The sequence below is a fragment of the Excalfactoria chinensis genome, assembly GCF_039878825.1.
Source record: "Excalfactoria chinensis isolate bCotChi1 chromosome 1 unlocalized genomic scaffold, bCotChi1.hap2 SUPER_1_unloc_1, whole genome shotgun sequence".
Taxonomy (NCBI): domain Eukaryota; kingdom Metazoa; phylum Chordata; class Aves; order Galliformes; family Phasianidae; genus Excalfactoria; species Excalfactoria chinensis.
In genome coordinates, this window is record NW_027315565.1 from 39,686 (window position 1) to 66,345 (window position 26,660).

A 26,660-nucleotide genomic window follows, 5' to 3' on the forward strand; every position below is an offset into this window, starting at 1 on the left:
AACCTCCCCATAACCCCCCCATAACCCCCCCATAACCTCCTATTCAGCCCCATAACCTCCCATTCAGCCCCATAACCTCCCATTCAGCCCCATAACCTCCCCATGCAGCCCCATTCAGCCCCACAACCACCCCATTCAGCCCCATAACCTCCTATTCAGCCCCATAACCTCCCCATGCAGCCCCATAACCACCCCATAACCTCCCCATTCAGCCCCATAACCACCCCACAACCTCCTATTCAGCCCCATAACCACCCCATAACCCCCCCATAACCTCCACATAACCTCCTATTCAGCCCCATAACCACCCCATAACCTCCCCATGCAGCCCCATAACCTCCCCATAACCTCCTATTCAGCCCCATAACGTCCCCATAATGCCCCCATAACCTCCTATTCAGCCCCATAACCTCCCCATGCAGCCCCATAACCCCCCCACAACCTCCTATTCAGCCCCATAACCCCCCCATAACCCCCCCACAACCTCCTATTCAGCCCCATAACTCCCCATAACTCCCCATAACCTCCTATTCACCCCATTCAGCCCCATAACCACCCCATAACCTCCTATTCAGCCCCATAACCTCCCATTCATCCCCATAACCTCCCATTCATCCCCACAACCTCCCATTCATCCCCATTACCCCCCCATAACCCCCCCATAACCTCCCCATTCAGCCCCATAACCTCCCCATAACCTCCCCATAACCCCCTATTGAGCCCCATAACCACCCCATAACCCCCCCATAACCTCCTATTCAGCCCCATAACCCCCCCATAACCCCCCCATAACCTCCTATTCAGCCCCATAACCACCCCATAACCCCCCCATAACCTCCTATTCAGCCCCATAACCACCCCATAACCCCCCCATAACCTCCTATTCAGCCCCATAACCACCCCATAACCACCCCATAACCTCCTATTCAGCCCCATAACTCCCCATAACCTCCCCATAACCTCCTATTCAGCCCCATAACCACCCCATAACCTCCTATTCAGCCCCATAACCTCCTATTCAGCCCCATAACCACCACACAAACTCCTATTCATCCCCATAACCCCCCCATAACTTCCCCATAACCATCCCATTCAGCCCCATAACCCCCCCATAACCTCCTATTCAGCCCCATAACCACCCCATAACCTCCCATTCAGCCCCATAACCTCCTATTCAGCCCCATAACCCCCCCATAACTCCCCATAACCCCCCCATAACCTCCTATTCAGCCCCATAACCCCCCATTCATCCCCATTACCCCCCATTCATCCCCATTACCCCCCATCCATCCCCATTCCCCCCCCCCCATAACCTCCCATTCATCCCCATAACCTCCCATTCATCCCCATGACCCCCCCACAACCTCCCATTCATCCCCATTCATCCCCATTACCCCCCCATAACTCCCCATTCATCCCCATAACCTCCCATTCAGCCCCATTCATCCCCACAACCTCCCATTCATCCCCATAACCCCCCCATAACCCCCCCATAACCTCCCATTCATCCCCATTCAGCCCCATAACCTCCCCATAACCTCCCCATGCAGCCCCATAACCTCCTATTCAGCCCCATAACCTCCCCATAACCACCCCATTCAGCCCCATAACCTTCCCATAACTCCCCATAACCACCCCATAACCTCCCATTCATCCCCATTACCCCCCCATAACCCCCCATTCATCCCCATTACCCCCCCATAACCTCCCATTCATCCCCATTCATCCCCATTACCCCCCATTCATCCCCATAACCTCCCATTCATCCCCATAACCTCCCATTCATCCCCACAACCTCCCATTCATCCCCATTCATCCCCATTACCCCCCATTCATCCCCATAACCCCCCCTATAACCTCCCATTCATCCCCATAACTTCCCATTCATCCCCATTACCCCGGCCCCATCCATCCCCATAACTCCCCATTCAGCCCCATAACCCCCCCATTCATCCCCATTCATCCCCATAACTCCCCATTCAGCCCCATAACCACCCCATGCAGCCCCATGCAGCCCCATAACCTCCCCATACAGCCCCATAACCACCCCACAAACCCCCCATAACTTCCCCGTAACCTCCTATTCAGCCCCATAACCCCCCAATAACCACCCCATAACCCCCCCATAACCCCCCCTATAACCTCCCATGCATCCCCATTACCTCCCATTCATCCCCACAACCTCCCATTCATCCCCATTACCCCCCATTCATCCCCATTCATCCCCATTACCCCCCACTCATCCCCATTCATCCCCATTACCCCCCCATAACTCCCCATTCATCCCCATTACCCCCCATCCATCCCCATTACCCCCCATTCATCCCCATTACCCCCCATCCATCCCCATAACCTCCCATTCATCCCCATTCCCCCCCATTCCCCCCCATCCCCCCCCCCCCCATACCCGGAGCGCAGTTGTCCACCAGCGCCCCCAGCGCGCGTCCGTCGTTCCAGTCGCGGCTGAAGTTTGTGATGCGGAGCTGCGGGACGCGGAGCTGCACCCAGCCCAGCAGCCGCTGCTTCGGGGTCTGCTGCTGCCGGCCGCCATCGTCCTCCTCCTCCCACATGGGCAGCGAGATGGAGTAGTGCAGGATCAGCGTCCACACCAGGCCCAGGATCAGCTTCAGGTTGCCGTCCACGATGGCCTTGCTGTCTGTGGGGCACATATGGGGTCACTTATGGGGTCAGTTATGGGGTCAGAGTGTCACTTATGGGGTCAGAGCATCACTTATGGGTCAGAGTGGAGCTGGTGCAGGATCAGCGTCCACACCAGGCCCAGGATCAGCTTCAGGTTCCCGTCCACGATGGCCTTGCTGTCTGTGGGGTGGGATATGGGGCGGTTATGGGGTCACTTATGGGGTCAGAGCGTCACTTATGGGGTCAGAGCATCACTTATGGGGTCAGAGCGTCTCTTATGGGGTCAGAGCGTCTCTTATGGGGTCAGAGGGGCAGAGCATCACTTATGGGTCAGAGCATCACTTATGGGGTCAGAGCGACACTTATGGGGTCAGAGCGTCACTTATGGGGTCAGACTGTTGGTAATGGGGTGCCTATGGGGTCAGTATGGAGCTGGTGTAGGATCAGTGTCCACACCAGGCCCAGGATCAGCTTCAGGTTCCCGTCCACGATGGCCTTGCTGTCTGTGGGGTGGGATATGGGGCGGTTATGGGGTCACTTATGGGGTCAGAGCGTCACTTATGGGGTCACAGCGTCACTTATGGGGTCAGTTATGGGGTTTGAGAGGCAGAGCATCAGTTATAGGGTCAGAGCGTCACTTATGGGGTCAGAGCGTCAGTTATGGGGTCAGTTATAGGGTTTGAGAGGCAGAGCATCAGTTATAGGGTCAGAGCATCAGTTATGGGGTTTGAGAGGCAAAGCATTACTTATGGGGTCAGAGCGTCACTTATGGGGTCAGACTGTTGGTAATGTGGTGCCTATGGGGTCATTATGGAGCTGGTGCAGGATCAGCGTCCACACCAGGCCCAGGATCAGCTTCAGGTTCCCGTCCACAATAGCTTTGCTGTCTGTGGGGTGGGATATGGGGCAGGATCAGTTATGGGGTCAGTTATGGGGTTAAAGGGGCAGGGTGTCACTTATGGGGTCAGTGCAGGATCAGCGTCCACACCAGGCCCAGGATCAGCTTCAGGTTCCCGTCCATGATGGCTTTGCTGTCTGTGGGGTGGGATATGGGGTGGTTATGGGGTCAGTTATGGGGTCAGTTATGGGGTCAGTTATGGAGTCACAGCATCAGTTATGGGGTCAGAGCATCAGTTGTGGGTCAGTATGGAGCTGGTGCAGGATCAGCGTCCACACCAGGCCCAGCATCAGCTGCAGGTTCCCGTCCACAATGGCCTTGCTGTCTGTGGGGCACATATGGGGTCACTTATGGGGTCAGACCGTCACTTATGGGGTCACAGCATCAGTTAATGAGTTTGAGAGGCAGAGCATCGCTTATGGGGTCACAGCATCACTTATGGGGTCAGAGCATCACTTATGGGGTCACAGCGTCACTTATGGGGTCACAGCGTCACTTATGGGTCAGAACGTCACTTATGGGGTCACAGCGTCACTTATGGGTCAGAGCGTCACTTATGGGGTCACAGCGTCACTTATGGGGTCAGAGCATCACTTATGGGGTCAGAGCGTCACTTATGGGGTCAGAGCGACGCTTATGGGGTCAGAGCGACGCTTATGGGGTCAGAGAGACGCTTATGGGGTCACAGCGTCGCTTATGGGGTCAGAGCATTACTTATGGGGTCAGAGCGGAGCTGGTGCAGCACCAGCTGCAGGTTCCCACCCGGTCACCCCACTGTCTATGGGGTGATTATGGGGCTATAGGGGTTATAGGGCCATGGAGTCAGCAGTGGGGCAGCTATGGGAGCTTTATGGGGTCAGCCACAGGGGCAGCCATGGGGCGGCTATAGGGGCAGCTATAGGGTGGCCATGGGGCAGCTGTGGGGCGTCACATCCCTGCCCCCCAACACCACCTCCAGTCCCTGCCCCACACATATGGGGCCAGCCCTATAGCAAAGCCCCATAGCACAGCCTGCAGCCCCACACATATGGGGCCAGCCCTATAGCAAAGCCCCATAGCACAACCCCACACATATAGGGCCAGCCCTATAGCAAAGCCCCATAGCACAACCCACAGCCCCACACATATGGGGCCAGCCCTATAGCAAAGCCCCATAGCACAACCCCACACATATAGGGCCAGCCCTATAGCAAAGCCCCATAGCAGAACCCACAGCCCCACACATATGGGGCCAGCCCTATAGCAAAGCCCCATAGCACAGCCCCCAGCCCCACACATATGGGGCCAGCCCTATAGCACAGCCCCATAGCACAGCCCCATATGGGCCAGCCCTATAGCACACCCCAGTTTGATCCTCTCCCTCTCCAGGAACTCCAACACCACCCCATAGACACCCCATAGACTCCCTATCCCACACCCCATAGCACAGCACACACGCCCCATAGACCCCCCATAGCTACCCCATAGCACACACACCCCATAGCTGCCCCATAGACTCCTTGTAGACTCCCCATAGATGCCCCATAGACCCACCGATGGACACCAGTTTGATCCTCTCCCTCTCCAGGAACTCCAACACCACCCCATAGCACAGCACACACACACCCCATAGACTCCCCATAGCCGCCCCCATAGCACACACACCCCATAGCACAGCACACACACCCCATAGACACCCCATAGCACACAGACCCCATAGCACACAGACCCCATGTACCCACCGATGGACACGAGTTTGATCCTCTCCCTCTCGAGGAACTCCAATACCACCCCATAGCACAGCACACACACCCCATAGCCGCCCCATAGCACACACACCCCATAGACTCCCCATAGCTGCCCCATAGCTGCCCCATAGCACAGCACACATACCCCATAGCCACCCCATAGCACAGCACACATACCCCATAGACACCCTATAGCACAGCACACACACCCCATAGCACAAATACCCCATAGCCGCCCCATAGCACACACACCCCATAGACACCCCATAGCACAGCACACACACCCCATAGACACCCCATAGACTCCCTATAGACTCCCTATAGACGTCACCCCATAGACTCCCCATAGATGCCCCATAGACGCCCCATAGCACAGCACACATGCCCCATAGCTGCCCCATAGCCATACAATGGACAATATAGACACCAGTTTGATCCTCTCCCTCTCGAGGAACTCCAACACCACCCCATAGACACCCCATAGACTCCCTATAGACACCCCATAGCCGCCCCATAGCACACACACCCCATAGACTCCCCATAGACACCCCATAGCACACCTAATAGGACAGCACACACACCCCATAGCACACACACCCCATAGCACAGCACACACACCCCATAGACACCCCATAGCACACACACCCCATGTACCCACCGATGGACACGAGTTTGATCCTCTCCCTCTCAAGGAACTCCAACACCACCCCATAGCCACCCCATAGACACCCCATAGCCACCCCATAGGACACCCATAGACACCCCATAGACACCCCATAGACACCCCATAGACACCCCATAGCACAGCACACACACCCCATAGACACCCCCATAGCACAGCACACATGCTCCATAGACTCCCCGTAGACTTCTCATAGACTCCCCATAGATGCCCCATAGAACAGCACACACACCCCATAGCTGCCCCATAGCCGCCCCATAGCACACACATGCCATAGCACAGCACACACACCCCCATAGACACCCCATAGCGGCCCCATAGCACAGCACACAACACCCCATAGCTGCCCCATAGACTCCCCATAGCACACACACCCCATAGCACACACACCCCATAGCACACACACCCCATGTACCCACCGATGGACACCAGTTTGATCCTCTCCCTCTCCAGGAACTCCAACACCGCCCCATAGACACCCCATAGCACAGCACACACACCCCATAGACTCCCCATAGACGCCCCATAGACACCCCATAGCACAGCACACACACACCCCATAGCCGCCCCATAGCACACACACCCCATGTACTCCCCATAGCCGCCCCATAGCACAGCACACACACCCCATATCACAGCACACACACACCCCATAGAAACCCCATAGATGCCCCATAAACTCCCTATCCCATGGGCCATAGCACAGCACACACACTCCATAGACTCCCCATAGCCGCCCCATAGCACAGCACACACACCCCATAGCTGCCCCATAGCACACACACCCCATAGACACCCCATAGACACCCCATAGACTCCCTATAGACTCCCTATAGACTCCCTATAGACATCACCCCATAGACACCCCATAGTCTCCCCATGTACCCACCGATGGACACGAGTTTGATCCTCTCCCTCTCCAGAAACTCCAACACCGCCCCATAGACACCCCATAGACTCCCTATAGACTCCCCATAGACGCCCCATAGACACCCCATAGCACAGCACACACCATAGACACCCCATAGCACACACACCCCATAGTCTCCCCATAGACTCCCTGTAGACTCCCCATAGCCGCCCCATAGCACACACACCCCATAACACACACACCCCATAGACACCCCATAGCACAGCACACACACCCCACACACACCCCATAGCACAGCACACACACCCCATAGACTCCCCATAGACACCCCATAGACTCCCTATAGATTCCCCTTGGCCCCCCCTAGACTCCCCATAGCACAGCACACACACCCCATAGCTGCCCCATAGCCGCCCCATAGCACACACATGCCATAGCACAGCACACACACCCCATAGCACACACACCCCATAGCCGCCCCATAGCACACACACCGCATAGCACAGCACACACACCCCATAGCCGCCCCATAGCACACACACCCCATAGACTCCCCATAGCCGCCCCATAGCACACACAACCCATGTACCCACCAATGGACACAAGTTTGATCCTCTCCCTCTCCAGGAACTCCAACGCCACCCCATAGACACCCCATAGCACAGCACACACACCCCATAGACACCCCATAGTGTCCCCATGTACCCACCAATGGACACCAGTTTGATCCTCTCCCTCTCGAGGAACTCCAACACCACCCCATAGACTCCCTGTAGACTCCCCATAGACGCCCCATAGACACCCCATAGCACAGCACACACCATAGACACCCCATAGCACAGCACACACACCCCATAGACACCCCATAGACACCGCATAGACTCCCTGTAGACTCCCCATAGCTGACCCATAGCACAGCACACACACCCCATAGACTCCCCATAGCCGCCCCATAGCACACACACCCCAATGACACCCCATAGCACAGTACACACACCCCATAGCTGCCCCATAGACTCCCCATAGTGGCCCCATAGCACACACACCCCATAGCACACACACCCCATAGCCGCCCCATAGCACAGCACACACACCCCATAGACACCCCATAGCACACACACCCCATAGCCGCCCCATGGCACACACACCCCATAGCACAGCACACACACCCCATAGCCACCCCATAGCCCACACACCCCATGTACCCACCAATGGACACGAGTTTGATCCTCTCCCTCTCCAGGAACTCCAACACCACCCCATAGACACCCCATAGCACAGCACACACACCCCATAGACTCCCCATAGCTGCCCCATAGCACACACACCCCATAGCCGTACCAATGGACACCAGTTTGATCCTCTCCCTCTCGAGGAACTCCAACACCACCCCATAGCACAGCACACACACCCCATAGACTCCCCATAGCCGCCCCATAGCACACACACCCCATGTACCCACCAATGGACACGAGTTTGATCCTCTCCCTCTCCAGGAACTCCAGCGCCACCCCATAGCACACACACCCCATAGCACAGCACACACACCCCATAGACACCCCATAGCACAGCCCACACACCCCATAGCACACACACCCCATAGCACAGCACACACACCCCATAGCCGCCCCATAGCACACACACCCCATAGCACAGCCCACACACCCCATAGCACACACACCCCATAGCTGCCCCATAGCCGCCCCATAGCACACACACCCCATGTACCCACCAATGGACACCAGTTTGATCCTCTCCCTCTCCAGGAACTCCAACACCGCCCCATAGACACCCCATAGCACAGCACACACACCCCATAGCTGCCCCATAGCCCACACACCCCATAGCACACACACCCCATAGCACAGCACACACACCCCATAGCCGCCCCATAGCACACACACCCCATAGCACACACACCCCATAGCACAGCACACACACCCCATAGCCGCCCCATAGCACACACACCCCATAGCACACACACCCCATAGCACAGCACACACACCCCATAGCCGCCCCATAGCACACACACCCCATAGCACACACACCCCATAGCATAGCACACACACCCCATAGCTGCCCCATAGACGCCCCATAGCGCACACACCCCATAGCCCACAGACCCCATATACCCACCAATGGACACGAGTTTGATCCTCTCCCTCTCCAGGAACTCCAGCGCCACCCCATAGCACACACACCCCATAGCACAGCACACACACCCCATAGCACACACACCCCATAGCACAGCCCACACACCCCATAGCACACACACCCCATAGCACAGCACACACACCCCATAGCCGCCCCATAGCACACACACCCCATAGCACACACACCCCATAGCACAGCACACACACCCCATAGCCGCCCCATAGCACACACACCCCATAGCACACACACCCCATAGCATAGCACACACACCCCATAGCTGCCCCATAGCTGCCCCATAGCCCACACACCCCATAGTCTCCCCATGTACCCACCAATGGACACCAGTTTGATCCTCTCCCTCTCCAGGAACTCCAACGCCACCCCATAGCTGCCCCATAGCACAGCACACACACCCCATAGCTGCCCCATAGACACCCCATAGCACAGCACACACACCCCATAGACTCCCCATAGCCGCCCCATAGACACCCCATAGTCTCCCCATGTACCCACCGATGGACACCAGTTTGATCCTCTCCCTCTCCAGGAACTCCAACACCACCCCATAGCTGCCCCATAGCCCACACACCCCATAGCACAGCACACACACCCCATAGCTGCCCCATAGCCACCCCATAGCCGCCCCATAGCACACACACCCCATAGACTCCCCATAGCACAGCACACACACCCCATAGACACCCCATAGCACATACCATACACACCCTATAGCACAGCACACACACCCCATAGCACAGCACACACACCCCATAGACACCCCATAGCCCACACACCCCATAGACGCCCCATATACCCACTGATGGACACCAGTTTGATCCTCTCCCTCTCCAGGAACTCCAACACCACCCCATAGCCGCCCCATAGCACAGCACACACACCCCATAGACACCCCATAGACTTTCTATAGACTCCCCATAGACTCCCCATAGACACCCCATAGCACACACACCCCATAGCTGCCCCATAGCCGCCCCATAGCACACACACCCATAGCGGCCCCATAGCACAGCACACACACCCCATAGCTGCCCCATAGACTCCCCATATACCCACCAATGGACACGAGTTTGATCCTCTCCCTCTCCAGGAACTCCAACACCACCCCATAGACTCCCTGTCCCACGCCCCATAGACTCCCCATAGACTCTCCATAGACTCCCCATAGCACACACACACACCCCATAGACACCCCATATCCCACACACGCCATATACCCACCGATGGACACCAGTTTGATCCTCTCCCTCTCCAGGAACTCCAACACCACCCCATAGTCTCCCCATAGACTCCCTATCCCACACCCCATAGCACAGCACACACACACCCCATAGCCCACACACGCCATGTACCCACCAATGGACACGAGTTTGATCCTCTCCCTCTCCAGGAACTCCAACGCCACCGAGACGTTCTCGAGCTTCATCTGCCTGAAGTTGGGCCTGGGGTGGTGCTTGCGGCCCATCTTCTTCTGGCTCAGCACCTCGAGCAGCGCGATGAGCCGCAGCCCGTCGCTCAGGTCCCGCTGCAGGTCGCTGATGCTCTTGTTGACGCCCTTCAGGTGCTCGTTGCACCAGCGCGTGAACGTGTTCTGCTGGATCTTCTTCCATGGCGCATCCTCCGCCAGCTCCTTCTCGGCCGCCGGCAGCTCCTCCGCCTCCTCCGACAGCGCCGCGTCCTCATAGCAGGAGGAGTTCATGGTGCTGGGGGGATGGCAACGGGATGGGGATCAATGGGGGGCTATGGGGGGCTATGGGGGATCAATGGGGATCGATGGGGGGCAATGGGGGGCTATGGGGGGTCAATGGGTGGCTATGGGGAATCTATGGGGGGCTATGGGGGATCTATGGGTGGCTATGGGGATCAATGGGGGGCTATGGGGGGCTATGGGGGATCAATGGGGGGCTATGGGGGATGGGGGATCAATGGGGGACTATGGGGGATGGGGGCTCTATGGGTGGCAATGGGGCCTTGGGGGATCTATGGGTGGCAATGGGGATCAATGGGTGGCTATGGGGATCTATGGGTGGCTATGGGGATCTATGGGTGGCTATGGGGATCTATGGGGTGGCAATGGGGGATGGGGGATCAATGGGTTGCTATGGGGGATGGGGGCTCTATGGGTGGCTATGGGGCTCTATGGGTGGCTTTGGGGGTCTATGGGTGGCAATGGTGCCTTGGGGGCTCTATGGGTGGCTATGGGGAATGGGGGATCAATGGGCGGCAATGGGGATCAATGGGGGGCTATGGGGATCAATGGGGGGCTATGGGGATCAATGGGGGATCAATGGGGGGCTATGGGGATCTATGGGGGATCAATGGGTGGCTATGGGGATCTATGGGGGATCAATGGGTGGCTATGGGGATCAATGGGGGGCTATGGGGGTCTATGGGTGGCTATGGGGATCAACGGGGGATCAATGGGTGGCTATGGGGATCTATGGGGGATCAATGGGTGGCTATGGGGGGCTATGGGGGGTCAATGGGGGGCTATGGGGGATGGGGCTCAATGGGTGGCTATGGGGGATGGGGGATCAATGGGTGGCTATGGGGGTTCAATGGGGCCTCTATGGGTGGCTATGGGGATCAATGCGTGGCTATGGGGATCAATCCGTGGCTATGGGGGTCTATGTGTGGCAATGGGAATCTATGGGTGGCAATGGGAATCTATGGGTGGCTATGGGGGTCTATGGGTGGCTATGGGGGTCTATGGGTGGCTATGGGGGTCTATGGGTGGCTATGGGGGTCTATGGGTGGCTATGGGGATCTATGGGTGGCTATGGGGATCAATGGGTGGCTATGGGGATCAATGGGTGGCTATGGGGATCAATGGGTGGCTATGGGGGATGGGGGATCTATGGGGTGGCAATGGGGGATGCGGGATCAATGGGTTGCTATGGGGGATGGGGGCTCTATGGGTGGCTATGGGGCTCTATGGGTGGCTTTGGGGGTCTATGGGTGGCAATGGTGCCTTGGGGGCTCTATGGGTGGCTATGGGGAATGGGGGATCAATGGGCGGCAATGGGGATCAATGGGGGGCTATGGGGATCAATGGGGGGCTATGGGGATCAATGGGGGATCAATGGGGGGCTATGGGGATCTATGGGGGATCAATGGGTGGCTATGGGGATCTATGGGGGATCAATGGGTGGCTATGGGGATCAATGGGGGGCTATGGGGGTCTATGGGTGGCTATGGGGATCAACGGGGGATCAATGGGTGGCTATGGGGATCTATGGGGGATCAATGGGTGGCTATGGGGGGCTATGGGGGGTCAATGGGGGGCTATGGGGGATGGGGCTCAATGGGTGGCTATGGGGGATGGGGGATCAATGGGTGGCTATGGGGGTTCAATGGGGCCTCTATGGGTGGCTATGGGGATCAATGCGTGGCTATGGGGATCAATGCGTGGCTATGGGGGTCTATGTGTGGCAATGGGAATCTATGGGTGGCAATGGGAATCTATGGGTGGCTATGGGGGTCTATGGGTGGCTATGGGGGTCTATGGGTGGCTATGGGGGTCTATGGGTGGCTATGGGGGTCTATGGGTGGCTATGGGGATCTATGGGTGGCTATGGGGATCAATGGGTGGCTATGGGGATCAATGGGTGGCTATGGGGATCAATGGGTGGCTATGGGGGATGGGGGATCAATGGGGGGCTATGGGGCTCAATGGGTGGCTATGGGGCTCGATGGGTGGCTATGGGGGGCTATGGGGCTCTATGGGTGGCTATGGGGGGCTATGGGTGGCTATGGGGGGCTATGGGTGGCTATGGGGCTCAATGGGTGGCTATGGGGCTCAATGGGTGGCTATGGGGATCAATGGGTGGCAATGGGGATCAATGGGTGACTATGGGGATCTATGGGTGGCTATGGGGCCTTGGGGGCTCTATGGGTGGCTTTGGGGTCCTATGGGTGGCTTTGGGAGCCCTGGGGGCTCTATGGGTGGCTATGGGGGATGGGGGATCTATGGGTGGCTATGGGGGCTCTATGGGCGGCTATGGGGGATGGGGGATCAATGGGTGGCAATGGGGATCAATGGGTGGCTATGGGGATCAATGAGTGGCTATGGGGATCAATGGGTGGCTATGGGGATCAATGGGTGGCTATGGGGATCAATGGGTGGCTATGGGGGTTCAATGGGGGATCAATGGGTGGCTATGGGGGGCTATGGGTGGACCCAGGGATGGAGGTTCTATGGGTGGCTATGGGGGATGGGGGATCAATGGGGGCCTATGGGGATCAATGGGGGATCAATGGGTGGCTATGGGGTATCAATGGGTGGCTATGGGGGATCAATGGGTGGCTATGTAGGATCAATGGGGGATCAATGGGTGGCTATGGGGGATGGGGGATCAATGGGGGGCTATGGGGGATCAATGGGTGGCTATGGGGATCAATGGGGGATCAATGGGTGGCTATGGGGGGCTATGGGGCTCTATGGGTGGCTATGGGGATCAATGGGTGGCTATGGGGGATGGGGGCTCTATGGGTGGCTATGGGGCTCAATGGGTGGCTATGGGGCTCGATGGGTGGCTATGGGGGGCTATGGGGCTCTATGGGTGGCTATGGGGGGCTATGGGTGGCTATGGGGCTCAATGGGTGGCTGTGGGGGGCTATGGGGCTCTATGGGTGGCTATGGGGGATCGATGGGTGGCTATGGGGGATCAATGGGGGCTTTATGGGTGGCTATGGGGGAAGGGGGATCAATGGGGGGCTATGGGGATCAATGGGTGGCTATGGGGATCAATGGGTGGCTATGGGGGGCTATGGGGCTCGATGGGTGGCTATGGGGATCAATGGGTGGCTATGGGGGATGGGGGATCAATGGGGGGCTATGGGGATCGATGGGTGGCTATGGGGATCAATGGGTGGCTATGGGGGGCTATGGGGCTCGATGGGTGGCTATGGGGATCAATGGGTGGCTATGGGGGATGGGGGATCAATGGGGGGCTATGGGGATCAATGGGTGGCTATGGGGATCAATGGGTGGCTATGGGGGGCTATGGGGCTCGATGGGTGGCTATGGGGATCAATGGGTGGCTATGGGGGGCTATGGGGCTCGATGGGTGGCTATGGGGATCAATGGGTGGCTATGGGGGATGGGGGATCAATGGGGGGCTATGGGGATCAATGGGTGGCTATGGGGATCAATGGGTGGCTATGGGGGGCTATGGGGCTCGATGGGTGGCTATGGGGATCAATGGGTGGCTATGGGGGATGGGGGATCAATGGGGGGCTATGGGGATCGATGGGTGGCTATGGGGCTCGATGGGTGGCTATGGGGCTCGATGGGTGGCTATGGGGGGCTATGGGGCTCTATGGGTGGCTATGGGGGATCGATGGGTGTCTATGGGGGATCAATGGGGGCTTTATGGGTGGCTATGGGGGATGGGGGATCAATGGGGGGCTATGGGGATCAATGGGTGGCTATGGGGATCAATGGGTGGCTATGGGGGGCTATGGGGCTCGATGGGTGGCTATGGGGATCAATGGGTGGCTATGGGGGATGGGGGATCAATGGGGGGCTATGGGGGATCGATGGGTGACTATGGGGATCAATGGGGGCCAATGGGGATCTATGGGTGGCTATGGGGATCAATGGGTGGCCTTGGGGCTCTATGAGTGGCTTTGGGGCTCTATGGGTGGCTATGGGGGATCTATGGGTGGCTATGGGGGATCTATGGGTGGCAATGGGGCTCGATGGGTGGCTATGGGGACCAATGGGAGATCAATGGGTGGCTATGGGGTCAATGGGGGATCAATGGGTGGCTATGGGGGATGGAAGGATCTATGGGTGGCTATGGGGGATCAATGGGTGGCTATGGGGATCTATGGGGGCTCTATGGGTGGCTTTGGGGCCTTGGCAGCTCTATGGGTGGCTATGGGGGTTCAATGGGTGGCTATGGGGGATGGGGGATCAATGGGTGGCTATGGGGATCAGTGGGTGGCAATGGGGATCAATGGGTGGCTATGGGGGTTCAATGGGGGATCAATGGGTGGCTATGGGGATCTATGGGTGGCTATGGGGGATCAATGGGTGGCTATGGGGGGCTATGGGTGGACCCAGGGATGGAGGTTCTATGGGTGGCTATGGGGGATGGGGGATCAATGGGGGCCTATGGGGATCAATGGGGGATCAATGGGTGGCTATGGGGTATCAATGGGTGGCTATGGGGGATCAATGGGTGGCTATGTAGGATCAATGGGGGATCAATGGGTGGCTATGGGGGATAAGGGATCAATGGGTGGCTATGGGGATCAATGGGGGATCAATGGGTGGCTATGGGGGATGGGGGATCAATGGGGGGCTATGGGGGATCAATGGGTGGCTATGGGGATCAATGGGGGATCAATGGGTGGCTATGGGGGGCTATGGGGCTCTATGGGTGGCTATGGTAATCAATGGGTGGCTATGGGGGATGGGGGCTCTATGGGTGGCTATGGGGCTCAATGGGTGGCTATGGGGCTCAATGGGTGGCTATGGGGGGCTATGGGGCTCTATGGGTGGCTATGGGGGGCTATGGGTGGCTATGGGGCTCAATGGGTGGCTATGGGGGGCTATGGGGCTCTATGGGTGGCTATGGGGGATCGATGGGTGGCTATGGGGGATTTGGGGCTCTATGGGTGGCTATGGGACTCTATGGGTGGCTTTGGGGGCCCTGGGGACTCTATGGGTGGCTATGGGGGATGGGGGATCTATGGGTGGCTATGGGGCCTTGGTGGCTCTATGGGTGGCTATGGGGCTCTATGGGTGGCTATGGGGCTCTATGGGGGCTCTATGGGTGGCTATGGGGGTTCAATGGGTGGCTATGGGGATCAATGGGGATCAATGGGTGGCTATGGGGATCAATGGGGGATCAATGGGTGGCTATGGGGGATGGGGGATCAATGGGGGGCTATGGGGATCAATGGGTGGCTATGGGGATCAATGGGTGGCTATGGGGATCAATGGGTGGACCCAAGGATGGGGGCTCTATGGGTGGCAATGGGGCTCTATGGGTGGCTATGGGAGATGGGGGATCAATGGGTGGCTATGGGGAATGGGGGATCTATGGGGTGGCTATGGGGGATGGGGGCTCGATGGGTGGCTATGGGGGATCAATGGGGGCTCTATGGGTGGCTATGGGGATCGATGGGTGGCTATGGGGAATGGGGGATCAATGGGTGGCTATGGGGATCAATGGGTGGCTATGGGGGATCAATGGGTGGCTATGGGGGATGGGGGCTCGATGGGTGGCTATGGGTGGACCCAGGGATGGGGACTCTATGGGTGGCAATGGGGCTCTATGGGTGGCTATGGGGAATGGGGGATCAATGGGTGGCTATGGGGGATCAATGGGGGGCAATGGGGGATCAATGGGGGGCAATGGGGGATCAATGGGTGGCTATGGGGGATCAATGCGTGGCTAATGGGGATCAATGGGTGGCTATGGGGGGCTATGGGGCTCTATGGGTGGCTATGGGGATCAATGGGTGGCTATGGGGGATGGGGGCTCTATGGGTGGCTATGGGGCTCAATGGGTGGCTATGGGGCTCGATGGGTGGCTATGGGGGGCTATGGGGCTCTATGGGTGGCTATGGGGGGCTATGGGTGGCTATGGGGCTCAATGGGTGGCTATGGGGGGCTATGGGGCTCTATGGGTGGCTATGGGGGATCGATGGGTGGCTATGGGGGATTTGGGGCTCTATGGGTGGCTATGGGACTCTATGGGTGGCTTTGGGGGCCCTGGGGACTCTATGGGTGGCTATGGGGGATGGGGGATCAATGGGGGGCTATGGGGATCTATGGGGGATCAATGGGTGGCTATGGGGATCAATGGGTGGCTATGGGGGATAAATGGGTGACTATGGGGATCAATGGGGGCTCTATGGGTGGCTATGGGGGATGGGGGATCAATGGGTGGCTATGGGGGATGGGGGATCTATAGGTGGCTATGGGGATCGATGGGTGGCTATGGGGATCAATGGGGGATCAATGGGTGGCTATGGGGGATGGGGGATCTATAGGTGGCTATGGGGATCAATGGGTGGCTATGGGGATCAATGGGGGATCAGTGGGTGGCTATGGGGGATGGAAGGATCTATGGGTGGCTATGGGGGATAAATGGGTGGCTATGGGGGATGGGGGCTCTATGGGTGGCTATGGGGGATCAATGGGTGGCTATGGGGGATGGGGGATCAATGGGGGGCTATGGGGGATCAATGGGTGGCTATGGGGGGCTATGGGAGCTCTATGGGTGGCTATGGGGGATGGGGGATATATGGGTGGCTATGGGGATCAATGGGTGGCTATGGGGATCAATGGGGGCTTTATGGGTGGCTATGGGGGATGGGGGATCAATGGGGGGCTATGGGGATCAATGGGTGGCTATGGGGGCCTGGGGACTCTTTGGGTGGCTTTGGGGCTCGATGGGTGGCCTTGGGGCTCTATGGGTGGCTTTGGGGCCTTGGGGGCTCTATGGGTGGCTATAGGGATCAATGGGTGGCTATGGGGGATCGATGGGTGGCTATGGGGGATCGATGGGTGGCTATGGGGGGCAATGGGGGATGGGGGCTCTATGGGTGGCTTTGGGGATGGGGGATCTATGGGTGGCTATGGGGCCTTGGCGGCTCTATGGGTGGCTATGGGGCTCTATGGGTGGCTATGGGGGATGGGGGATCTATGGGGGTCTGGGGACTCTATGGGTGGCTTTGGGGGATCTATGGGGGCTTGATGGGTGGCAATGGGGGATGGGGGATCTATGGGTGGCTTTGGGGCTCTATGGGTGGCTTTGGGGGCTCTATGGGGGCTCTATGGGTGGCTATGGGGATCAATGGGTGGCTATGGGGAATGGGGGATCAATGGGTGGCTATGGGGATCAATGGGTGGCTATGGGGGATCAATGGGTGGCTATGGGGGATGGGGGCTCGATGGGTGGCTATGGGTGGACCCAGGGATGGGGACTCTATGGGTGGCAATGGGGCTCTATGGGTGGCTATGGGGAATGGGGGATCAATGGGTGGCTATGGGGGATCAATGGGGGGCAATGGGGGATCAATGGGTGGCTATGGGGGATCAATGGGGGGCAATGGGGGATCAATGGGTGGCTATGGGGGATCAATGGGTGGCTATGGGGGATCAATGGGTGGCTAATGGGGATCAATGGGTGGCTATGGGGGGCTATGGGGCTCTATGGGTGGCTATGGGGATCAATGGGTGGCTATGGGGGATGGGGGCTCTATGGGTGGCTATGGGGCTCAATGGGTGGCTATGGGGCTCGATGGGTGGCTATGGGGGGCTATGGGGCTCTATGGGTGGCTATGGGGGGCTATGTGTGGCTATGGGGCTCAATGGGTGGCTATGGGGGGCTATGGGGCTCTATGGGTGGCTATGGGGGATCGATGGGTGGCTATGGGGGATTTGGGGCTCTATGGGTGGCTATGGGACTCTATGGGTGGCTTTGGGGGCCCTGGGGACTCTATGGGTGGCTATGGGGGATGGGGGATCAATGGGGGGCTATGGGGATCTATGGGGGATCAATGGGTGGCTATGGGGATCTATGGGTGGCTATGGGGATCAATGGGGGCTCTATGGGTGGCTATGGGGGGCTATGGGTGGCTATGGGGGTTCAATGGGGGATCAATGGGTGGCTATGGGGGATCAATGGGTGGCTATGGGGGATGGGGGATCAATGGAAGGCTATGGGGATCTATGGGTGGCTATGGGGATCAATGGGTGGCTATGGGGGATCAATGGGTGGCTATGGGGATCTATGGGTGGCTATGGGGGATCAATGGGTGGCTATGGGTGGCTATGGGGCTCTATGGGTGGCTTTGGGGATCAATGGGGATCAATGGGTGGCTATGGGGATCAATGGGGATCAATGGGTGGCTATGGGGGATGGGGGATCTATGGGTGGCTATGGGGGTTCAATGGGGGATCAATGGGTGGCTATGGGGATCAATGGGTGGCTATGGGGATCAATGGGGGCTCTATGGGTGGCTATGGGGATCAATGGGGGGCTATGGGGATCAATGGGGGATCAATGGGTGGCTATGGGGGATGGGGGATCAATGGGTGGCTATGGGGGTTCAATGGGGGATCAATGGGTGGCTATGGGGGATCAATGGGGGCTCTATGGGTGGCTATGGGGGATCTATGGGTGGCTATGGGGCTCGATGGGTGGCTATGGGGCTCGATGGGGGATCTATGGGTGGCTATGGAGGATGGGGGATCAATGGGGGAACAATGGGTGGCTATGGGGGATCAATGGGTGGCAATGGGGATCAATGGGTGGCAATGGGGATCAATGGGTGGCTATGGGGATCAATGGGTGGCTATGGGGATCAATGGGTGGACCCAGGGATGGGGGCTCTATGGGTGGCTATGGGGGCTCTATGGGTGGCTATGGGGATCGATGTGTGGCTATGGGGATCGATGGGTGGCTATGGGGATCGATGGGTGGCTATGGGGGATGGGGGATCTATGGGGTGGCAATGGGGGATGGGGGATCAATGGGTTGCTATGGGGGATGGGGGCTCTATGGGTGGCTATGGGGCCTTGGGGGATCTATGGGTGGCAATGGGGTTCAATGGGTGGCTATGGGGCTCTATAGGTTGCTATGGGGCTCGATGGGTGGCTTTGGGGACCTGGGGGCTCTATGGGTGGCCTTGGGGGTCTATGGGTGGCTATGGGGCTCGATGGGTGGCTATGGGGGATGGGGGATCGATGGGTGGCTATGGGGATCTATGGGTGGCTATGGGGATCAATGGGTGGCTATGGGGATCAATGGGTGGCAATGGGGGATCAATGGGTGGCTATGGGGGATCAATGGGTGATCAATGGGTGGCTGTGGGGATCGATGAGTGGCTATGGGGCTCAATGGGTGGCTATGGGGGATCAATGGGTGGCTATGGGGATCAATGGGTGGCTATGGGGGGCTATGGGGCTCTATGGGTGGCTATGGGGGCTCAATGGGTGGCTATGGGGGCTCAATGGGTGGCTATGGGGGCTCAATGGGTGGCTATGGGGATCAATGGGTGGCTATGGGGATCAATGGGGCTCTATGGGTGGCTATGGGGGCTCAATGGGTGGCTATGGGGGCTCAATGGGTGGCTATGGGGGCTCAATGGGTGGCTATGGGGATCAATGGGTGGCTATGGGGATCAATGGGTGGCTATGGGGGATGGAAGGATCTATGGGTGGCTATGGGGGATGGGGGATTGATGGGTGGCTATGGGGGATGGGGGATCTATGGGTGGCTATGGGGCTCTATGGGTGGCTATGGGGGTTCAATGGGTGGCTATGGGGATCAATGGGTGGCTATGGGGATCAATGGGTGGCTATGGGGCTCGATGGGGGATGGGGGCTCTATGGGTGGCTATGGGACTCTATGGGTGGCTATGGGGAATGGGGGCTCTATGGGTTGCTATGGGGGATGGGGGCTCTATGGGTGGCTATGGGGTTTTGGGGGATCTATGGGTGGCTATGGGGGATGGGGGATCTATGGGTTGCTATGGGGAATGAGGGCTCTATGGGTGGCTATGGGGGATGGGGGATTTATGGGTGGCTATGGAGATCTATGGGTGGCTATGGGGGATCAATGGGTGGCTATGGGGGATCAATGGGTGGCTATAGGGGATCAATGGGTGGCTAATGGGGATCAATGGGTGGCTAATGGGGGGCTATGGGGCTCTATGGGTGGCTATGGGGGATCAATGGGTGGCTATGGGGCTCAATGGGTGGCAATGGGGATCAATGGGGGGCTATGGGGATCAATGGGTGGCTATGGGGGTTCAATGGGGGATCAATGGGTGGCTATGGGGATCTATGGGGGATCAATGGTTGGCTATGGGGCTCTATGGGTGGCTATGGGGGATGGGGGATCTATGGGTGGCTATGGGGATCTATGGGTGGCTATGGGGATCAATGGGTGGCTATGGGAGTTCAATGGGGGATCAATGGGTGGCTATGGGGATCTATGGGGGATCAATGGTTGGCTATGGGGATCTATGGGTGGCTATGGGGATCTATGGGGGATCAATGGGTGGCTATGGGGATCTATGGGGGATCAATGGGGGGCTATGGGGATCTATGGGGGATCAATGGGTGGCAATGGGGGATCAATGGGGGATCAATGGGTGGCTATGGGGATCAATGGGTGGCTATGGGGGATCAATGGGGGATCAATGGGTGGCTATGGGGATCGATGAGTGGCTATGGGGATCAATGGGTGGCTATGGGGATCTATGGGGGATCAATGGGTGGCTATGGGGATCAATGGGGGGCTATGGGGGATGGGGGATCAATGGGGGGCTATGGGGATCAATGGGGGGCTATGGGGATCTATGGGGGATCAATGGGTGGCTATGGGGATCTATGGGTGGCTATGGGGATCAATGGGGGCTCTATGGGTGGCTATGGGGGGCTATGGGTGGCTATGGGGGTTCAATGGGGGATCAATGGGTGGCTATGGGGGATCAATGGGTGGCTGTGGGGGATCAATGGGTGGCTATGGGGGATGGGGGATCAATGGAAGGCTATGGGGATCTATGGGTGGCTATGGGGATCAATGGGTGGCTATGGGGGATCAATGGGTGGCTATGGGGATCTATGGGTGGCTATGGGGGATCAATGGGTGGCTATGGGTGGCTATGGGGCTCTATGGGTGGCTTTGGGGATCAATGGGGATCAATGGGTGGCTATGGGGATCAATGGGGATCAATGGGTGGCTATGGGGGATGGGGGATCTATGGGTGGCTATGGGGGTTCAATGGGGGATCAATGGGTGGCTATGGGGATCAATGGGTGGCTATGGGGATCAATGGGGGCTCTATGGGTGGCTATGGGGATCAATGGGGGGCTATGGGGATCAATGGGGGATCAATGGGTGGCTATGGGGGATGGGGGATCAATGGGTGGCTATGGGGGTTCAATGGGGGATCAATGGGTGGCTATGGGGGATCAATGGGGGCTCTATGGGTGGCTATGGGGGATCTATGGGTGGCTATGGGGCTCGATGGGTGGCTATGGGGCTCGATGGGGGATCTATGGGTGGCTATGGAGGATGGGGGATCAATGGGGGAACAATGGGTGGCTATGGGGGATCAATGGGTGGCAATGGGGATCAATGGGTGGCTATGGGGATCAATGGGTGGCTATGGGGATCAATGGGTGGACCCAGGGATGGGGGCTCTATGGGTGGCTATGGGGGCTCTATGGGTGGCTATGGGGATCGATGTGTGGCTATGGGGATCGATGGGTGGCTATGGGGATCGATGGGTGGCTATGGGGGATGGGGGATCTATGGGGTGGCAATGGGGGATGGGGGATCAATGGGTTGCTATGGGGGATGGGGGCTCTATGGGTGGCTATGGGGCCTTGGGGGATCTATGGGTGGCAATGGGGTTCAATGGGTGGCTATGGGGCTCTATAGGTTGCTATGGGGCTCGATGGGTGGCTTTGGGGACCTGGGGGCTCTATGGGTGGCCTTGGGGGTCTATGGGTGGCTATGGGGCTCGATGGGTGGCTATGGGGGATGGGGGATCGATGGGTGGCTATGGGGATCTATGGGTGGCTATGGGGATCAATGGGTGGCTATGGGGATCAATGGGTGGCAATGGGGGATCAATGGGTGGCTATGGGGGATCAATGGGTGATCAATGGGTGGCTGTGGGGATCGATGAGTGGCTATGGGGCTCAATGGGTGGCTATGGGGGATCAATGGGTGGCTATGGGGATCAATGGGTGGCTATGGGGATCAATGGGGCTCTATGGGTGGCTATGGGGGCTCAATGGGTGGCTATGGGGGCTCAATGGGTGGCTATGGGGGCTCAATGGGTGGCTATGGGGATCAATGGGTGGCTATGGGGATCAATGGGTGGCTATGGGGGATGGAAGGATCTATGGGTGGCTATGGGGGATGGGGGATTGATGGGTGGCTATGGGGGATGGGGGCTCTATGGGTGGCTATGGGGCTCTATGGGTGGCTATGGGGGTTCAATGGGTGGCTATGGGGATCAATGGGTGGCTATGGGGATCAATGGGTGGCTATGGGGCTCGATGGGGGATGGGGGCTCTATGGGTGGCTATGGGACTCTATGGGTGGCTATGGGGAATGGGGGCTCTATGGGTTGCTATGGGGGATGGGGGCTCTATGGGTGGCTATGGGGTTTTGGGGGATCTATGGGTGGCTATGGGGGATGGGGGATCTATGGGTTGCTATGGGGAATGAGGGCTCTATGGGTGGCTATGGGGGATGGGGGATTTATGGGTGGCTATGGAGATCTATGGGTGGCTATGGGGGATCAATGGGTGGCTATGGGGGATCAATGGGTGGCTATAGGGGATCAATGGGTGGCTAATGGGGATCAATGGGTGGCTAATGGGGGGCTATGGGGCTCTATGGGTGGCTATGGGGGATCAATGGGTGGCTATGGGGCTCAATGGGTGGCAATGGGGATCAATGGGGGGCTATGGGGATCAATGGGTGGCTATGGGGGTTCAATGGGGGATCAATGGGTGGCTATGGGGATCTATGGGGGATCAATGGTTGGCTATGGGGCTCTATGGGTGGCTATGGGGGATGGGGGATCTATGGGTGGCTATGGGGATCTATGGGTGGCTATGGGGATCAATGGGTGGCTATGGGAGTTCAATGGGGGATCAATGGGTGGCTATGGGGATCTATGGGGGATCAATGGTTGGCTATGGGGATCAATGGGTGGCTATGGGGATCAATGGGGGATCAATGGGTGGCTATGGGGATCTATGGGGGATCAATGGGGGGCTATGGGGATCTATGGGGGATCAATGGGTGGCAATGGGGGATCAATGGGGGATCAATGGGTGGCTATGGGGATCAATGGGTGGCTATGGGGGATCAATGGGGGATCAATGGGTGGCTATGGGGATCGATGAGTGGCTATGGGGATCAATGGGTGGCTATGGGGATCTATGGGGGATCAATGGGTGGCTATGGGGATCAATGGGGGGCTATGGGGGATGGGGGATCAATGGGGGGCTATGGGGATCAATGGGGGGCAATGGGTGGCTATGGGGATCAATGGGGATCAATGGGTGGCTATGGGGGATGGGGGATCTATGGGGGGCTATGGGGGATCAATGGGTGGCTATGGGGCTCAATGGGTGGCTATGGGGGATCAATGGGTGGCTATGGGGGATCAATGGGTGGCTATGGGGATCGATGGGTGGCTATGGGGATCGATGGGTGGCTAAGGGCCTTGACGGCTCTATGGGTGGCTATGGGGGATCAATGGGTGGCTATGGGGCTCAATGGGTGGCTATGGGAGGCTATGGGGCTCTATGGGTGGCTATGGGGATCGATGGGTGGCTATGGGGCCTTGACGGCTCTATGGGTGGCTATGGGGGATGGGGGATTGATGGGTGGCTATGGGGGATGGGGGATCAATGGGTGGCTATGGGGGATGGGGGATCTATGGGTGGCAACGGGGGGTAGGGGATTGATGGGTGGCTATGGGGCTCTATGGGTGGCTATGGGGCCTTGGCGGCTCTATGGCTGGCTATGGGGCTCTATGGGTGGCTTTGGGGCTCTATGGGTGGCTTTGGGTGTTCTATGGGTGGCTTTGGGGGCCCTGGGGACTCTATGGGTGGCTTTGGGGCTCTATGGGTGGCCTTGGGGGATGGGGGATCTATGGGTGGCTATGGGGCTCTATGGGTGGCTATGGGGCTCTATGGGTGGCTATGGGTGGCTATGGGGGATGGGGGCTCTATGGGTGGCTATGGGGGTTCTTATGGGCGGCTTTGGGGGCCTGGGGGTTCTATGGGTGGCTTTGGGGGCTGCGAAGCTCTATGGGAGCCTCTATGGGTGGCTTTGGGGGATGGTGGCTCTATGGGTGGCCCTGGGTACCTTATGGGTGGCTTTGGAGACCTTGGAGGTTCTTGTGGTGGTCTTGGTGTCCCTGGTGGCTCTGCAGGTGGCTTCGGTGGCACTACAGCCGGCTTTGGTGGCTCTAGAGTTGGTCTTTGGTGGCCCTGGTGGCTCTAGGATGGGTCTTGGATGGCTCCTCAGGTGGCCTTGGGGACGTTGGTGGCTCTAGAGTTGGCCTTGGTGGCTCTAGAGTTGGCTTTGGTGGCTCTAGAGTTGGTCTTTGGTGGCTCTGATGGCTCTTGAGTTGGCTTTGGTGGCTCTAGAGTTGGCTTTGGTGGCTCTAGAGTTGGCCTTGGGTGGCCCTGGTGGCTCTGTAGGTGGCTTTGGTGGCTCTAGAGTTGGCCTTGGGTGGCCCTGGTGGCTCTTGAGTTGGCTTTGGTGGCTCTTGAGTTGGCCTTGGGTGGCTCTGATGGCTCTAGAGTTGGCCTTGGTGGCTCTTGAGTTGGCCTTGGGTGTCCCTGGTGGCTCTGTAGGTGGCTTTGGTGGCTCTAGAGTTGGCCTTGGTGGCTCTAGAGTTGGCCTTCAGTGGCCCTGGTAGCTCTGTAGGTGGCTTTGGTGGCTCTTGAGTTGGCTTTGGTGGCTCTAGAGTTGACTTTGGTGGCTCTAGAGTTGGCCTTGGGTGGCCCTGGTAGCTCTGTAGGTGGCTTTGGTGGCTCTAGAGTTGGCCTTGATGGCTCTAGAGTTGGCCTTGGGTGGCCCTGGTGGCTCTTGAGTTGGCTTTGGTGGCTCTAGAGTTGACTTTGGTGGCTCTTGAGTTGGCCTTGGGTGGCTCTGATGGCTCTAGAGTTGGCCTTGGTGGCTCTTGAGTTGGCCTTGGGTGTCCCTGGTGGCTCTGTAGGTGGCTTTGATGGCTCTAGAGTTGGCCTTGGTGGCTCTAGAGTTGGCCTTCAGTGGCCCTGGTAGCTCTGTAGGTGGCTTTGGTGGCTCTTGAGTTGGCTTTGGTGGCTCTAGAGTTGACTTTGGTGGCTCTAGAGTTGGCCTTCAGTGGCCCTGGTGGCTCTGTAGGTGGCTTTGGTGGCTCTAGAGTTGGCCTTGATGGCTCTAGAGTTGGCTTTGGTGGCTCTAGAGTTGACTTTGGTGGCTCTGTAGGTGGCTTTGGTGGCTCTAGAGTTGGTCTTTGTTGGCTCTGCAGGTGGCTCTGGTGTCCCTGGTGTCTCTTCAGGTGTCCCTGGTTGCCTTTCTGGCTCTCAGGTTGGTCTTTGGTGCCTTTAATGACCTCGGTGGCCTGGAGTTGGTCTTTGGTGGCCTTGGGGGCTTCAGTGGCTCTTTTGGTGGCTCTTTTGGTGGCTCTTTTGGTGGCTTTAATGGGCAGCTCTGTGGCCCCGACGGCGGCACCGGGTGACCTTGGTGGCCGGGCAGATGGGCAGCGCAGCCGCTCCGAGGCGGCGCTATGGGGTGCCGCTATGGGGCGGTGCAACGGTGCGGTGCTATAGGGTGCCGCTATGGGGCGGTGCAATGGGGCGGTGTAATGGGGTGCCGCTATAGGGCGGTGCAATGGGGCGGTGCTATGGGGTGCCGCTATGGGGCGGTGCAATGGGGCGGTGCTCTGGGGTGCCGCTATGGGGCGGTGCTATGGGGTGCCACTATGGGGCGGTGCTATGGGGTGCCACTATGGGGCGGTGCTATGGGGCGGCGCTATGGGGTGCCGCTATGGGGCGGTGCTATGGGGTGCCGCTATGGGGCGGTGCAATGGGGCGGCGCTCTGGGGTGCCGCTATGGGGCGGCGCTACGGCCAAATCCCGAAGCCGGAGGCCAACGCCCGCGGGGGGTGGGGGGC

At 58.2% G+C, this 26,660-nt stretch overlaps 1 protein-coding gene across 1 annotated transcript in view; it reads right to left on the reverse strand.

Annotated features, from left to right (window-relative positions):
• The window catches only part of LOC140264702 (filamin-C-like), a gene marked incomplete at its 3' end in the record, with an annotated part of 65,619 nt that extends 39,203 nt beyond the window's left edge, over window positions 1-26,416 (reverse strand). The window contains exons 1-3 of the mRNA XM_072360622.1: window positions 24,863-26,416; window positions 10,347-10,693; window positions 2,408-2,656 (exon numbers count right to left, since the gene is read on the reverse strand). Coding sequence (XP_072216723.1) covers window positions 2,408-2,656; window positions 10,347-10,689 — 592 coding nt within the window. The remainder of the gene's footprint in view (window positions 1-2,407; window positions 2,657-10,346; window positions 10,694-24,862) is intronic.
• Between the last annotated feature and the right edge of the window lie 244 nt (window positions 26,417-26,660).